This window comes from Mustela erminea, chromosome 1 (genome assembly GCF_009829155.1).
Source record: "Mustela erminea isolate mMusErm1 chromosome 1, mMusErm1.Pri, whole genome shotgun sequence".
NCBI classification, from domain to species: domain Eukaryota; kingdom Metazoa; phylum Chordata; class Mammalia; order Carnivora; family Mustelidae; genus Mustela; species Mustela erminea.
In genome coordinates this window covers 206,084,594-206,102,374 of record NC_045614.1, presented here as the reverse complement: position 1 = coordinate 206,102,374, position 17,781 = coordinate 206,084,594, and the positions used below count along the sequence as shown (strand labels likewise).

Genomic DNA, 17,781 nt, shown 5'->3' with positions numbered 1-17,781 from the left:
ATATATATATATATATATATATATATATATATATAATATCTATCTATCTATCTATATCACAAGCCCCAATCATTTTATTCAGTCATTTGTTAATGGGCCTATTTCCTCTGGTGTATTTCTATTTCTTGACATATTGATAAAGCCATTCTTCTTCCTTCCATCTCCTTTGGGCTGGCACAAATATATTATTTCTGCCTTTTGTTGAACTTAATTCTTTCCTACTCACTTTAACTGACTATGAATTCAAATTGGCATGCTATTCTCGACCATGCCCTTTTCTGATAGTCTATTCCTAGTTAAACCACCAGTTGGTTTCATAATGATCTTAAAACAAAACAAAACAAAACAAAAGCTATTACCAGTGTTTAAATGTCCACCAGGAGTCAGGAACTTTGGCACTCTAATTTGATTTTATGTGACTAAGATGTAGATCTCATCGATAGGTCCTAATGGATTTGTCTGCCAATAGGATATGAGCTTTATTAAATCCAAGTGAGCCCACAAAAAGTCTAAAGACCAAATAAAAAGCCCCTATAAAGAGAAATTAATCAGTCCACATTCCAAATTTTACTGGGAAGCAAGCTCTCAGTCCATTCAACAATACTGGTATTGAAAACCAAGGGATCTCTGCTTTTTGTCCCAACCAGCTCAACTCTTTCCTTCTGTATTACTATTTTTAAAGATTTGTTTATTTATTTGAAAGAGAGTGAGAGAGAACAACAGAGTGAGAACAAGCAGAGGGGAGAGGCAGAGGCAGAGAGAAAGGGAGAAGCAGTCTGCCTGCTGAGCTGGGAGCCCGACGTGGATCCCAGGATCCCAGGACCTGGAGATCATGACCTGAGCTGAAGGCAGACGCTTAACCATCTGAGCCACCCAGATATGGGTGTATTATGTATTAGTCAGAATCCATAACCGAGGTCCACAAACACTTCCTAGTTAGTCCACAAAGGAGTGTTTCCAAAGAAAGATACAGTTCACAGAATTGTTGCAAAGAGTGACCGCACGGACTATAGCCTGAGACTTTAGGAATGATCCCCTAAACCAGAGAGCAAATCTGGGTCACCATGGGAGGTACCACCTCTGTCATGATGTGAAGTTTGAAGTACCTAGAAACTTCTTTCCTTGTTAGCTAGTCACCTCTACAAACGTATTTCCAGAAACGTATTTCCTCTGTCACTGCTGATGCCGACAAAAAGGATATGCGGCAACCATCCACTCTCTTCAGATGTAACCTCGTGTCCAAACATTTTACACAAGTTCATTCAATTTTTGCAATCTAAATAATGTCCAGAATAACTAGAAAAGCAGTGTAGAGAATATCATTTTGCACATGTCAACCTTTTCAATATAGCAAGATGCTTTACAGCAGGGCTTGCACGTATTGGGTGAACTCCATCATGCCTTCTTCTGGTTGATGCGTGCCTCCCTGTTCCTCCCCTCTATTTCTGTGCCACTTCCTCTCTCCTGTTTCTATTTTTGTGATCTCCATGCTCAGAGTCTCATTTTCTCCCCATTTCTCTCTATGTTTATGTCTTTTTTTATATTTCACTGCACCAAAATATTTTTCCCCTTTAATATTTTTTAAAAAGTAAATTTAATTATTTTATTCTTTATCTATGACATTGATATTGTGACATTGAATTGAATGTGTAACATTCCTTTAAGGAAATATCCTACTCAGGTTGTTTTTTGTTTTTTTGTTTTTTGTTTTTCAAATGAACTAGGGTTGAAGACTGAGTGTACTGAAGTAGAGAGAATCAAGTCAGGGTTCCCACTCCGCCATGCAGAGTATATTTAGTTGTATAGTTAAATTCCTGTGGAGGTAGTATATCTACCTGGGAGGGATGTCACAAGGATTAAAATTGTAATTCTTTCAAAGCATCTAGTCAATTGTAGGTTTCAGTCATCCCAAGTGCTCTAAGTCACTGATACCCCTCTTCGTCCCCACTCTATGGTTGACCCTTCATACACAAAAAACACCTATACCATTCGGCCACATTTACATATAGCTCTTTTTAAAACTAGTTTAAGTACCAGAAAGAAGACGAGGACACTTCAAATTTCATTTTATGTCATTTAGAAATGCTAACGACTACAATAGCAGTGGAGTTTCTTAAGGAAAGGCCCTTGGGCTCCAAGAAGACCCTATGATTTTCCAGGAGGCTGCAGCCTTTTCTCCAGAGCTAAAACTCATCAATTATACACTTGCATTACAAGACACAAATCACGATGTTATCCAAGGCATAATTTTATAGAGAAGACATAAATTTAAATATTAATTGAATTATGTGCTTTAATAATACTTTGGGGTCTTTTTTAAAAACAAACTTAATGATAATATACCTGGTAGTTTGATGAGCTTATAACCAAATACCTCAAAAGCATTAGGTCTGTGTTTTGGGAATGAAAATGTAAGCCTGCATTACTTTTCCAACACTGCTAGGAAAGTCAGTGTTGAATACATAAAACTCAGTTTATTTAATCCCTGTATATTCTTTTATCTCTGAGTTCATATTACCCCTTTGATGGTCATCATGACCATATGGCAACTGTGAAATAAATCAGTCCCATGAGAACAATTTTATTTGGAATATATCCAGTTCCTAGCCCGGATAATATATATAGCAATCTTATTATACTGTAGGAGAAAACAGAAAAAACAAATTCCTTTCTATTAGCTCTGCTTCAGAGTTGTCATGTGAGTTTTGAATTATCTTAATGTTTATACGTTGGTGACGAGGTGAAGTCATTTCCAAGACTGGTATTTTGTGTCTTAAGCCATGTGACAAATGCCACTGGAAAAACTTAAGATTTTTTTTTTTTTTTCTGTCTCTACTAGAGTGGGTTTTTGTTTTTGTTTTTGTTTTGGGGGGTGGGTTTGTTTGTTTTTTCAAATGTGTGATAAGTACCAACATCATGCTAGCACAAGGTAAAAGTGTCTATATAGTATATGTGTTCTCACAGGACCAATATCTTCCCAGGATTTGACATTTCTTGCATTTCTTGCACTTGGGTAATAGTATCTATTTCTTGAGCTGATACATATCAGGGAGCAATGCTGCAGACTGTTCTGAATTGAATGCTTAAGAAGCCTGTGTTTGTCTGATCCAAAAATGGACATCTTTCTTCTTTCATTTACACTTACGTGTGACTCGGGTGGTAGACACAGTTGTTTCAAGTAAAGCAACCCACTGGAGTCAGATATGTGGTTAGCCAGATTTAATCACCCCCAAACCTGTCCAGTGACATTTTTTGGGGAGAAAGAAGATCTAGATTGATTTATTGCCCTCATATATAATATTTGAGAGGACACTTAAAAAATCACTGGCTGATGAACCGATTGGATTGTGTTATTTATCTGACATATACTAATTTTTTCTGTCCAACACTGGACAATCTGGATCTCTTTGGACTATGTTTCCGTCACAGGCAGTGACTGTACTCTAGTGACTATACTCAAAGAAGCCCTGTGAAAATGAAGCTGAGTAACAGAGCATACATCATGCTACCAGCCTAAACAACACGTGACATTGGCCTCTGTTTCCTAAGCACTGGCAGAACCAGAAAAACAAGACAAAGTATGCAATACATTGCCACAGGTAAATAAAGTTTTTTTGTCTGAGCAACAATATTCTCAAAACAGAATTTCTGTTAGGGAAAAGGTGAATCTATAGAAATCAGTTTTGCTCTATCTACTTCATTGTTTTAGGGATCATCAATCGGTGGAAAGATTAGCAGAGGGGTTCTAATGCATTGTTATCTCTCCACCAGGCAAACTGGTGCCCTTTGGAGAGTGGAAAAGCTTGGTATGCTGTTTTCCATAAGAGGATTTGAGCACATACCAGCCCATCCCCTTTTCTAATATTTTAATAGCACTTCACATCCCCACCATTTCTTTGACATGGGAAAACTAATATAAGCAGCTCGTAAATTATTAAGGTTGCCTTTGAAAATGAAGACCATTTTTGAAAGCAGATTTACGTTTCCTTTGGGAGCCTTTCAAACTGCTCAAGGTAGTTTACAAATAAAGGAATTGAACGTTTACTTAAGGACAAATCTAGAAGTTGTATTAAATGGCTCTACTGCTTTGTCCTGAGTTTGTGCAATATGCAGAACTGGATTACCATGGGTTGAGACAACCAGTGCAACTCTTCAGGGTAAAATATAATATCAGAGATCACAATGTTTGTTTGTACAGTTTATCCAAGATCTAAATCCTTCACGGGGCCATTAATTCTTGTAACATTCCATGGAAGCAACCAGCTGGTTCTGCTTTCTTGGTGTTGATGGAGAAACTGAAGCATAGGTGGGGTCAGTGACCACTCAAGTAAGGAACTTTCTTGATGACAAGTGATACCTAGGGGTCACTGGGTCTTGACAAGTGGTGAGAAACTGGTAAATTTTGAGCTAAATTTGTTCCATATGTTTTGTTCTGCACCCACACTGTTGGCAATATTAGAAATTGGAGAGTTCCATTAAAAAAAAAATATTTCTGACTTCATGAGACTGGAGAGCTCTAGGAACAAGAGGGTGTGCTCCCGCTTGCCAAACATCTGCTGGACTTGGGTAGTTCTTGCTCCACTGGGAGAGCAGGCACTGAACTCAGTTGTCCTGCTTCATTCTATTTTATTCTCACCCTGGCCCCTGCAGGCATTTGGGACATCATATGATAAGTCCTATGATTTTACAAATGACTGGAGAGGTGGCTATAATTGTGTACAGCAACTGCTCTCCTCTAAGTAACACATAGGGTCCTTGAGGCAGGGACTGTGCCTTCTTCATGGATTGGTCTTCAGGGCTTAGGACCTTGTCGGTCCTGTAGTCACTGGAGAACTGATACTGATGACCTCATATAGGGATAAACAAGTGAAGGACTTAAGACGAGTCAAGCTATTCATTACTGGGAGTGTTTACAACAGAAATTTTCTCTGTAGGTAAAAAAGTGGACTTGATAATTTTTCAGAATTGGACATTGCTGATTGATTTTATGTTTTCTCTTATGACCAGCTGACACTCAGGGCTCATTGTAATTGGGGTTTCAAATGTAGAGCTAAGAGTGATAGTGTGTGGCCACGTAACAGAACAAATGCGTCAGTGAGTGAGGTATGGTAAGATATCAAGTTAGACAATGGTCTGTGAGACCAGAGATTGGGGGTGTCAAAATTCAGATGTGCTACTGCCTTTGTGTTAAGTCTATTTACTGTAAGAGTAATTCTATTCACTAAGTAAGTCCATTCGATTTAAGTCTATTATATTCTGAGGTTCCCCATCAAGACTTCAAGGAATCAGCTGTTAATTGCTCTGTGAAGAGAAAAGAATGTCCTTTCCTTTGTGAAAGTTGTATGACCAGAAGACCTTGTGTGTGTGTGTGTGTGTGTGTGTGTGTGTGTGTGTGTGTGTGTGTGTTAGAATCTGGGCCAAAGGAGAATTTTCCATCTCCAAATTAAGGAATAGTCTAATTCAATTACAATAGTATAGGTAATTTTTCTACCATGTGCTAGAAGATCAACAAATGTTACTTAAATGGAATTTAATCTCAAGTGAGTGGTAAGAACTATATTTGCATTTAGATGGATCCTACATTCAAAAGTACTTTTTTGTGTGTTGTATAGACATATTTTCATGTACAGAATTCAGCCAACAAAGAGTCTGCAAAGTAGAATCTGAAAGTCATTCCTTTATGTCCTCACCCATATATGTACACACACATCTGGGTTTCTATCCCTGGGAGAACCACCACCCACAATGGAAGATGCCAAAAGCATATTTAAATTATGCTATTTTTCTCCTAGTAATGTTTAATTTTTTGTTAATTCTAAAAATAGCTGTTCAAAATAGCATGTAATCTGAAACAAAATTTATGGGAAGGTAAGGGAAACACACACACAGAAACGGTAATCCACACAGATTTCTAATTATTTTCAAATGAAATCACTGTTTCAAGGTTGAAGTTTAGTCTGTTCACTGGAAGCCCAGGTAAGTCTCCAGTAACAGCTCACTGGTGGCCTGATCATTAACTCATCTATAGTGGATATTCATGAACTCTTATATAGTGGATATTCTGAACTCTTCTGAGTTCAGAGTAAGGCAGAGCAGGGCAAATTGATAAAGGTAGGCTGAGGCCATTGAGACTGCTATTTAAGTAGCTCAATGCTCTTTCTACATGAAACCCTTCCTGGCAACATCATTAACTTATAGGAATTCCAATTTAAGGATGATCAGAGGGGCTCCTGGATGACTCAGTTGGTTGAGAGTCAGACTCTTGATTTCGGCTCAGGTCACGATCTCAGGGTCATGGGATCAAGCCCCACGGTGGGATCCGCTGCTTGGCCTTTTCCTTCCACTCTTCTCCTCGCACTGTCCTACATAATAAATAAATAAATAAATAAATAAATAAATAAATAAACAAACTCTTTAAAGATGGTCAGAGAAAACAAAAGTTTCTAAAGACATCAGAACAACTCCTAAATAATGACCGGGGAATACATTTTACTTTTCCAATGAGAGAATGCATGAAATATATATTCTGGTTCTTTTTAAAAATTAAAGAACACATATTACAAGAGTAGTCATTTCTTAATAAATTACTTAATATTCTATATCCTATCTTCTCTTTTTTTGTTAGCATATTTAGAGAATAATAATTATAATCGATAATTCTCCGGTACATTGAAATTATATATTATATATTAAACTCCCAGTCCACCAATATTTGCCACGGTTATTGGAGGAATATTAGACTAATAATAGTAAGCAGTAGAAAAATGGGAACTTGTGTACTGAGGAGAGAGAAAGAAGGTAGAGTAAAGAAGAACATGGAAGTGAATGTGCAGAAATCACTTAAGAAACCTCACAGAAGCTGAAACAAAATGCACGGGTCCACTGGGACACTATTTGACTTCCTAGAGGGTATCGTGAGAGGTTGTTAGAGCCAAAGACGACTATTATTTTAGATTCTTTTCTGCTTAGGTATTGACCTGAGAAAGCCTGAATATGTTATATAATGTACTTGGAGGGGATTAACAACATGTTGTCCTCTTAAACATTTTTCTTTAATTATTTTATTTATTGGTTTATCAATAATTTCCTGAACTCTTACTATGAACCTGGGAATGTTTTAGTAGTTGAAGATGACATTAGTGAATGAGACAAAGTCATATTGCCTGTAATGTTTACATTCTATTGGAGAAAACAAACAATAAAAAAAGACAAATAAATAAAAAAGCAATAAGTCATTCTCTTGGTTGCAGTATCCTAGTTACCCAGAGTCACCAAGGAAATATCAAGAGCTGAGGCACAGAGATTCCAGTACTCTCTGTGTGGTAGTAAAGCAATACTGAACACTTTCTTTGTCCTGAGAACTATATGAGTTCTTTGATACAAGGGTGGGTAGAATGGATATGGTGCCTGTCTTCATGGAGTTTTTGTCCCCGATCTACAGGATGAGGTAGGCAGATGACCACTCACACCTGTTTTGGGTCTAACGTTTCATTCTGCTGCCAAGTACAGAAACTCTTTCCTATTTCAAGCCTTTGGCCTGGAGAGAGGTCTGGCTGGTAGGACCAAAGTTTGGTAACAAAGAAACGAGATAAAATGTTGTGGCTGAGTGTCAGACCAGAGGGCCAACTGAAACTGTCTGAGAGAGACTTCTAGAAGCCAGTCCCATAATCACACACAGGTCCCTATAGAGAGAATATTAAAGAAGATGACAAGAACCAGGGTAGGAGAGAAGGGGAGGTAAGACAAGAGAGCTGACTTGCCTCTGCTGAACAGGCTCCTGGAAATGCTTTTAGGGTTGTCTGATTTCACTGAAAATGTACCAAATGCCTTGGAGCTGCTTTTTTATGGGAATGAAGATGGGCTATTCTTCTCATCTGTCTGTTCAGTTAACAGTGTGCTTTTTTAAGGGGAAAAAATGGTTTAGATCATTGGAGCAATATCTTACAATGGAACAAAACAAGAGCTACCGAACTTAGGACCCTGACTCAATTCAGCACTAAACTAATCAGTGTTTTTTATGCACTGAGCTCAGGGTGAACATTGAGGCTATGAAGCAGGGCAAGGCCCCTAATCTAGAGGAGACCAGGGTCTGCTGTATTGCGGGAACACCATAAAAATATAAAAACACACAGTTGCTTTATCACAAGATCCTGAAAAGAAATGTTTGGTAGTGCCCTTGCAAGCCCTTCCAACTGACATACGCATAGAGGACTGGGGGACGAGTTTTATTTATCATCCTGGAATGGAGAAATCTGGTATTTTTTTAAAGCTGTAAGATCGTAGACTGATATTATTATTTTTAATGATTTGGCTTAATATGACAAAGCTAATTGACTCAGCAGTTCTTTCTCCCGCCACTGTGCACATATAAATTCATATGAGAAGAGATATGACTTCTATTTCTTAATCCCAAGTCTATCCTGGTGCCTTATACATAGTGTACTTGTTGGGCAGTTGGAAATGTTCAGCAGATATTCTGAGACATCATTTTGAAAGTTTTGTAAAAATTACAAAATCTCTATAAAGTTTTGAGATGAGAATTTGTACAACTTATAGTTTTCCTCATATTCTCTTGAAGAGATATTAGGAAGTCCAGCATGTTGTAATATATTGCAATTATTTTCTGTCTTTTTGAAATAACTGAAAACCAAGAAAGCCATGCACTGCTTCTTCCAATAATATTCTCACTTGTGTGGTCTGAAGTTGGCTTTAAGTAAGGCACTTAATGTCTAACCCTATTAAAATTTGCAAACACTGATTGCCTAAGGCGGACAGAATCTTAATTTGAATTTTAAGTGGAAAGTTAATTGTTTTGTAAATTAATCAGTAACATGGCTTAGCTCTATTTGCCTGGTTAATTACTTTTCTCTGTCCTGTTAACTCCAACTTTACAAGAGAAAGTCAATTTTTGTGCTCCCGTATTCACTGTTTGCTCATAAGGTTGTGTGTGTGTGTGTGTGTGTGTGTGTTTTCTATGCATGTGAACTTTTCACCCATAAATTTCTGTCTTATGATTTCTCATATTGAACAACAGCTTTTGGTATAGAAAACAGAGACACCTTATTTTCCTTTGTCCTGTTCAAAATGCTGTTGAAAACCAACAGCGTGTAGAGCATTATTCCAGAGAACAGCAAGAGATAAATCTATAAAATGTTGCAAGCAATGAGTTAGGTTAGAGCCAGATCTATGACATAGTGGGTAAAAAGCATGGCCTCAGGTGCCTCAAGACTTGACTTCCTACACTGGTCTTTCTAACTGTTAATCATGAGCCCTCAGGAGAGTTTTTTAAACTTTGTAAGTCTTGGTTTCCTCAGTAAAACTGATACAATAATAATATTGTTCTAATAAGGTGACTGGGAGGGTCACATCATAGAATTAATTATATCACTTAATAATCTTAATTGCTAATATAACTTAATTATTGGGTAGTTCCCATGATTAACATAATAGTATTAAGTAATATAACTTATAATGCATTATATTAAGCATATGAAATAATTTTGGTGATATTATCCTATGTGCATTTTTCTTTCCTCTTCCTTTGTGTAAGTAAACTGACTTAAGCTTCGTGTAAATTACTATGGATTCAAAATAAAATTAAGAGATGTGCTCTTTTAGATCCTATTCATTTTATGATATTATCATTTCTAGTCTGAATTAAGGCCTCTACCAGGCAAAAATGTGTTTGTTTTCTTAAGGGAGTTGATGACTTTATGTCTAAATTCTGTCTTAGAGCCTTTATTCTCCGCATTCAAAGGTGCACATAAACTGAGGGTTGCCAAGGAGGAGGCAGGTGGGGGAGAGGTCACCTGATGTAGTGATCGCTGAGTGTTATATGCAACTCATAAATTATTGAACAATACATCTTAGACTAATGATGTACTCTATGATGGCTAATTGAATTTAAGTAAAAAAAAATAAATTTAAATTTTTTTTAAAATGTGCACATCATCCTTCACATTTCAACAGAAAGAATTATTACAGGAAATAGATTAAAAAAAATTGTTTCACAAATAATCCCCCAAGTAACTGTTAAGTTGCAGTTTATGCAACTTAAAACTGTTTTTATTTTGGCTTTTGATCAAAGGTAAAAGAGGTACTAGTGAGCTACTGAAAAGAGCATTCTAGTGAACTAATGAAGGTGACCATGACGTCATACCTTAGTGGGCCACTAATATGTCTCTGCAAAACACAAAGGGAAATTGTCCTGTATTACAATAAGCCTAGAACACCAGTACCCGAGGCTGTTCACTTCACTGCACTGATTCTCATTAATTCTTATTTTAGCCAAAAATAACTTCAGTTGTGGTTAGATCATTAATTAATACCGTGACTTTGACCAACAGGTGATTTCATTGTGGGAACTCTGAAACTCTAAATCAGGAATAATAGTGGTTTGATTGCCCCAGTAAGAATGCCTCTGAATAGAGTATCTGAAGAAAAGAATGCAAATATCGGTGTCTCGGATATTTGAATTTAAAAAAAAAATCACAATGCTTAGCATTGTAAATAGTTCTCAACAACACGCAAGGGAGGAAAAAAAATGTGTTGAGCACATTCCCTCGTTTTCATTAACTTTAACCACCTGTGTCATAGACATTCTTTTTCTTTAATTTTGTTGTTACTTTGTTTTTCTTCAGGGGGAGATAGTACACATAGAGGAAAAGATTCAGGCTTTAGGTCCATGTCTGGTCTCCATTTGTAGGGAAAAAGCTGTGTAGCCTTAGAAGAGACCTAGTTTCTGTTGTGCTTTAATGTAGTTAATTAGAAAAAGGTGCTTTCTAGGATGTTTTAAACATAAGGTCTGGTGCATATAATGAACATTTGACACAGACATTTAATACCCGGTAGTTATTATTACTAGCAGTTCCCAGCTCCTTGAAAAAGTTTGCCTAAGTCATTAGAATTAGGGCTGTTCGTGTCAATTCTGTCCATAGATATTACTCATTAACTCACACACACACACACACACACACACACACACAATGCACATTATTTAAAGTATTTTTAAAAAGAATTATTTCCCTGCATTTCCAGTCCTTCAGTGGGGATATCATATATATGAGGCTTGATAAAATAACACAGCCCAATTTCCCCAAACACGTCAGAATTCACCACAACTCAGATTTTCATTTTTAAAAATGTGGTGGAAACTAGAAGAAATGTAAAAACTTCTCAGTAATCATTATTCCCACTATCTATCTTTTATTTACATTTATGAGGTTTTTTTTATGGGGGGGTGTCCTGGAATAAAGAGCACTCCTGAGACATTAAGAATAGACCTTTCAGATGTGGATTAATTGATCCAGTTTGTTGGTATCTAGCTGTCATAGATTGCAGCTTGGTCTCCCCCCAAAATTCGTATTTGAAATGCTTAATGCAGTGGTTTTTAGAGGTGGGAACTTTGAGAAGTGACTCATTAGGTTAAGATGAGATAAGGGGGGGGCCCACCCTCATGATGGAATTACTGTCCTTATTACAAGAGAAAGAGAGTAGATCTCTCTCTCTCTCTTTCTCACACTGCCAAACTAGAAAATTTTAAAAAAAGGAAAAAAAAAAGTTCTACCCCTGAACTACAAACTCCACCATCTGTCCCCTTGATCTCAGACCTTCAGCATCCAGAGCTGGGAAAAATTGATTTCTGTTATTTAAGCTCCCAGTCTATTATATTTTGTTAAAGAAGCCTGAAGCGACTAAGACACTAGATAATTAGTATACAAGAAGGAGTTAATCGAGCAATTAACTATAAATCATAGAGGGGCAAATATGGAGAGAACTGCTAATGGACACAAGGCTTTGAGAACAGAGAACATGAGCAGCCGGTCATCTTGAAGGACAAATAGGATGATATAGCTTAAGAACATGTAGCAATGCACAATATTATTTTGGGAACCACACACAAAGAGATCTATTGATATGTTCACTTGCTTTCTCAGGACAAGATGATCAGCCAAGTACAGTTAATTAGCAGTGAAAAATAATTAAAAATAAATACAAGTTGAAAAGTGTCAACACAACAGAGAAAAATAAATACAAAAGCAAATCCAGAAAACAATAGAAGTTGGCAACTGCTTGATTGGCAGAAGCAAAGATTATTTCAAGTAGTGATAAGAATTAATAGAAACCCCAGACTAAAGGATTGTTGGTTCAAGATTAATTGCTGTAGGAATAAGGATCACAAAACCAAGGGCAGTCTGACAGTGACATTGTATGTTATCGTTTATAAAGGGAAAGCATTTGCATGTGTTATGTAGTTACCAGGGCTGAATTTAATTTAGTGAATTTAATTGCTAAACTTAAATCATGCTTCTGATAATACAGACAAAAAGGAGATCTCCAGAGAGTGAATACAACGGGTCAACATGAGCATGCGTTCCTTTCATGGGTTCTTGGCCAACGTTTGCTTCTTCCAATGGAAATGAAAATACAGATAGAATCATCTGCATTGATTGCTCTGTAGTTCTGAAATGAAGAGCAACAAAAATGTTATCAGTCTGTTTTTCTCCAACCGTCATTGCTTTCTGAATTTTGCAGGCGAGTTAGTTGTTTCGTAGAGACATAATGTAGAAAAGCAGGTTAAGTAGTCAACTTGACTGTTTAATCTCTGAATTTAGGTCTCTCTGTCCCTTGCAACTTGGTATTAGCATTTTTCTCTGTCTTTCTCATTTCCTACGACCCTTAGGGCATAATTACCTCAAAATATTATGGGGTTAGCTGGATCACTGTGTGATAAGGAATCTACCTGGGTGCCCTTGGGTAGTTTCTGCTAGAACAGCTACTTCTATAATCATTCTAACATAAACCCAGGGTTGGTATCTTTTTCTGATCCTAATCTTCTGTCCATTGGTAAAGTACTCATATTTTCGAAATGAGGAAAATATATTTTTGTGAAGTAAGGTCCTGGTAAAGCTCAATGCCTATGGGAGGAAAGGTTTGATAGCACACAAATTCAACTGGCGCCTCAGTGTGTGCACCGGGGAGGCCACTCCTCAGAAGGTGCAGACTCTCACATATGTACTTTCTGCTTCTGCGTAAATTTTCCCACTTTTATGGGGATATTCAGCAATACCTAATCAAGGCTCTTAAAAATATGTCACACATGAATTTATTTATTTTATTTTTTTTTAAAGGAAACTACTCTTTTTTTTTTTTAAGATTTTATTTATTTATTTGACAGAGAGAGATCACAGTAGACAGAGAGGCAGGCAGAGAGAGAGAGAGGGAAGCAGGCTCCCTGCTGAGCCGAGAGCCTGATACGGGACTCGATCCCAGGACCCTGAGATCATGACCTGAGCCGAAGGCAGCGGCTTAACCCACTGAGCCACCCAGGCGCCCCTGTCACACATGAATTTAGAAAATAACTTTGATTTGATTGCCTACGAGTTTATATATGTGTATGTGTATATGTATAATATTTATGTAATTTATATTTAGTCATTAATTCAACCAGCTCTTCCACTCTTTTTCCCAGGTTGGAATTAAAAATAAAAAGCAAGGGCACCTGGGTGGCTCCGTGGGTTAAAGCCTCTGCCTTCAGTTCAGGTCATGATCTCAGGGTCCTGGGATCGAGCCCCGCCTAGGGCTCTCTGCTCAGCAGGGATCCTGCTTCCTCCTCTCTCTCTGCCTGCCTCTGCCTACTTGGGCTCTCTGTCTGTCAAATAAATAAATAAAATCTTAAAAAAAAAAAAGTAATCTGCTCTTTTGATGTCAATTATTTCACTGTGGATGACAGGGTATTTTTCCAAAAGCAACCTATTTCCCTCTCCACCACAAATCTGTAACCAGTACAAGTCTGAAGGAGAAGATGCTAGATATTTCTGTCAACATAAGAACACCCTACAGTTCAGTCTTTAACAAGGCAACAAGGGATAAAATTATTGTAAATATCAAGTGTTAATTTTATAACTTTCATCCTGTCCCATCTAATAAAGGAATAGTGTGGGATACTATCCATTTCTTTGTTTTATTTGTTTTTCCAAAGACAGTTCACTCTGGTATCTTCCTCTTCCCCTCCCTGCCGTGTACCACTTTTGTTTCCATAACCTCTGCAAACTACTCAAACTTTTTGGAGCCATTAGAATTTCAAAGTTTAATAAGTGAGCAAGAAGCACTTTCGCCCCTACTTAGAGTTCAGGTCATACAAGGAAGCAAGGAAGAAGTAAGATGGCAAAGAAAAGACTGTTTTCACGATGTAAAGATAAGATTAAAATACGGCTTGAAATTTGAAAAGATTTGAAAAGGAAGAGCATTCCCGTGGATCTCCAGAGAAAATTGGTAGTGGAGTTTTCCCAAATCAACACGCATGTTTATTTCTGTACCACCACTGTCATCATCATTATTTTGAGAAGAAACAGTTCAAATCGCTTTACATTTGGGGGGCTTCTATCTCCCCCTGCATCCATGGTATTAAAAATCAGTTTAGTTTAGTTAACACCTAATACAAGTCAATTCAAGAACACAGTCACCTCATCCCATAAATATTGTATATAGAAATATCAGCCACGTATGTAGACCCAGTAGTCTTGTACCATCTGCAAAATTCAAGTTCCTTCAGTCTGGGAAGACAGAGCGGCAAAGATAGAGCCACAGCAGAAGACAGATCTGTAAATCACTTCATCACGGGGTATCTTGAGTACTTGCTACATGAGAAAATCATTTGGATTAATTTATTGTTTTACAGCTGTTTTTTCCTTATAATTAAGATTATTGGGAAAATATGAATCAAGAAGTTTTCTTGGCTCAAAAGAGAACAATATGTGTTTGGTACCACGGCGGGAGGGGGTGGCAATCTTGTATATTTAATGACTTTCGCCTTATTTTGTCCTTGGTGTGATCAGTTCCCTGATTTCACCACAGTCAAGCTTGCTTTGAAATTGTAGACACATTAAATCAACCACTTGGATCACATGTGTTTCAAAGAATGTGGTTCCCCAGGTACGAGCAATCTATCAATCCCCTACTCCCCTTTCACTTTGGCATTCTGACAGTCCTAGTCAATTTCTTAGGCAGATTAATTTTATTTCATGCCATGGTCAAGCAGCTCTTATGAAGAGTTTCAGAATTGCCTGTACAAAGTACACCTTTGATGTCGCAAGAGATTGGTGCGTTCCTTGATGATTGTGCAAACTCTCCTAATTGTGCCTGCAGGTAAACATACGGCTGTCTTCTTGGAAAACTGAGAAGTACAAAGAATGTTTATGTGCAGGCTCAGTCGTTCCAAGTATCTCTTGCCGGTTTAGACACACCTGGGTTACCATCCCCCTCTTATTGGCTGAGAAAGTTGCCCCACCTGATTTGTAAGTTTACCTGTCCTAGTCAGTGTAAGGGGGGGGCACTTCAGCCAGCCAACACTGGCTTTCATCTGGCTAGAAGGAGCAAAGCAGCTCTGAAAAACCACCAGGCTCTGAGGTCCTTACGACAGGAAAACTGTTCTCTCCTGAGGCGCAGAGAAACTCTCTTCAGAGTAGCCCGACCGGCTCAGGACTCCGGTCGGATAAAACCCATCCCAGAGGACAATGGCTACCTACGCCCTGCAGATTGCCGGACTGGTGCTTGGAGGTGTTGGCATGGTGGGCACGCTGGCTGTCACCATCATGCCTCAGTGGAGAGTGTCTGCTTTCATCGGAAGCAACATTGTGGTTTTTGAAAACTTCTGGGAAGGACTGTGGATGAATTGCGTGAGGCAAGCTAACATCAGGATGCAGTGCAAAGTCTACGATTCCCTGCTGGCTCTCTCTCCGGACCTACAGGCATCCAGAGGGCTGATGTGTGCTGCCTCTGTGCTGTCCTTCCTGGCTTTCATGACCGCTGTCCTGGGCATGAAATGCACCAGATGCACTGGGGACGACGAGAAGGTAAAGAGTCACATCTTACTAACGGCTGGGATCATCTTCATCGTCACGGGCGTCCTGGTGCTCATCCCGGTGAGCTGGGTGGCCAACTCCATCATCAGAGAGTTCTACAGCCCCATAGTGGAGACTGCCCAAAAGCACGAGCTGGGAGATGCTCTCTACATAGGCTGGACCACTGCGCTGGCGCTGATCGCTGGAGGGGCACTCTTCTGCTGTGTTTCCTGTTATGGTGAAAAGAGCAGAAGCTACAGATACTCTGTCCCTTCCCATCGCACAACCCAGAAGAGCTATCACAGGGAAAATAAGTCACCGAGTGTGTATTCCAGAAGTCAGTATGTGTAGTCGGGTCTAGTTTTTAACTTTACTGATAAAGCCATGCAAATGACTGATATGCCCACTGTTTTCTAAAACTGGAACCCAAAGGGATATTGATTTGCCGTTCTTAACTGCCTAACATTAATTACAGGAACTGTGCATTGTCTATTTACGATTCTATAAGCTACTTCAGCAGAATGAGATATTACACACAGTCCTTTGATTGTTCTAGGAAGTGCAGTCATTTGTTTTCTAAAATGATTCACTCATCTTTTCCTTTCACTGGTTACTTCAAAATGACATTGGTAAAGACTGTATCATTTTACAGCCGTGATTTCTCTATGACACAGCATGATGCATGTAGATCAGCATGATGTTTATATCTCACATAAATAGAGACAGGCTTACAGGGTTCTCTTTTAAATGAAATACGGATTCAATACACTGAGTAAAAAAAATTCAACTATTGCTTTTCAGTGGAATCGGGGATAAGATTGAAGAAGGTTAATATTAATTGTGTAAAAACAGCTTAGCGATTAACGTGATCGATTTGTAACTAAGGTTAAAACGAAGGCTTTAATCAGCAGCATAAAGGAAACTAAATGGCTTTCTGATATCTTGTTTTTCAACCTAAAAGTTAGAAATTCTAACTCCTTTATCCTCTTTCCCCAGAGGCCTTCTTTTCTTGTATATTAAATGAACATCTTTTAAAGGGCAGATATTTTGTCAAGGGGCTTTGCATTCAAACTGCTTTTCCAGGGCTATACTAAGAAGAAAGATAAAACCATAGTCTAAGAAACATTAAAGACTTCAGGAAACTTAGTTCTGTTTTGTTTTGTTTTGTTTTGTTTTGTTTTGTTTTCTCTGAAGTTTCTATGGCCAGAGAAGGATGGAATTTGACAAGGAAACATGTATGTATGTGAATATTTTAACAACTATTTGAATACAGGCTTTGGGCTTTTATTAATATAAATAACAGGATAGGACAATATGCCTTAGTTTTTAGTAACTTACCAAAAAACAAAAACAATTAATCCTTTGTATGCTCTGTCTGCTTCTAAGATATTTATAGATACTGAAGTTCAAATTGTCATTTCAATCCCATCAAAATTATATATTTACTAATTCAATTTTTTATTCAGTCTTACTAAGATATAGAGAAATACTGTATCTTTGTGTTTCCCCCAGATTTGATGCAACTGATAATTCACTTTGAAAGTTTGTATCTGCATTTTTCTAGCTTAAATGACTATATATATTATATTTACTCTATGTCCTTTATATTAATAAATTGTGCCTTTTATATAAATTTGATATTTTTTCATTCTTCTTTTTTTCTGTTTGTTAACTTTAAAGAGTTTTTAAAAATCTTGATATTTTCAGCTTTCTAATTTAAAAAGAAGACACATTTTAAATACAAAGGTAGACTCAGCATTAATTTTTGAAACTATAAAATACTACATATTATTTAACAACATTATTCTTTATAATCATTTTATTCACACATTAATATTTGATGTGGACAATGTATTTGTAATGTATTAAGATAGTGCTTAGGGTCCAGCAAACGTGTATACCATAAATATTATGTATGTTTAAGCCTTTTCTATTAAAC

At 37.6% G+C, this 17,781-nt stretch overlaps 1 protein-coding gene across 1 annotated transcript; it reads left to right on the top strand.

Moving 5' to 3' along the window:
* Positions 1 to 15,305: 15,305 nt before the first annotated feature.
* Positions 15,306 to 17,478, top strand: CLDN8 (claudin 8). The gene has a single exon (XM_032353681.1). It carries the CDS (start codon positions 15,516 to 15,518, stop codon positions 16,191 to 16,193), a length of 678 nt encoding a protein of 225 aa, XP_032209572.1. The 5' UTR covers positions 15,306 to 15,515; the 3' UTR covers positions 16,194 to 17,478.
* The last annotated feature ends 303 nt before the right edge of the window (positions 17,479 to 17,781 follow it).

What these genes read in the sequence shown, in the direction of transcription:
- CLDN8 (XM_032353681.1), top strand. Translation starts at nt 15,516, where the DNA reads ATGGCTACCTACGCCCTGCAGATTGCCGGACTGGTGCTTGGAGGTGTT.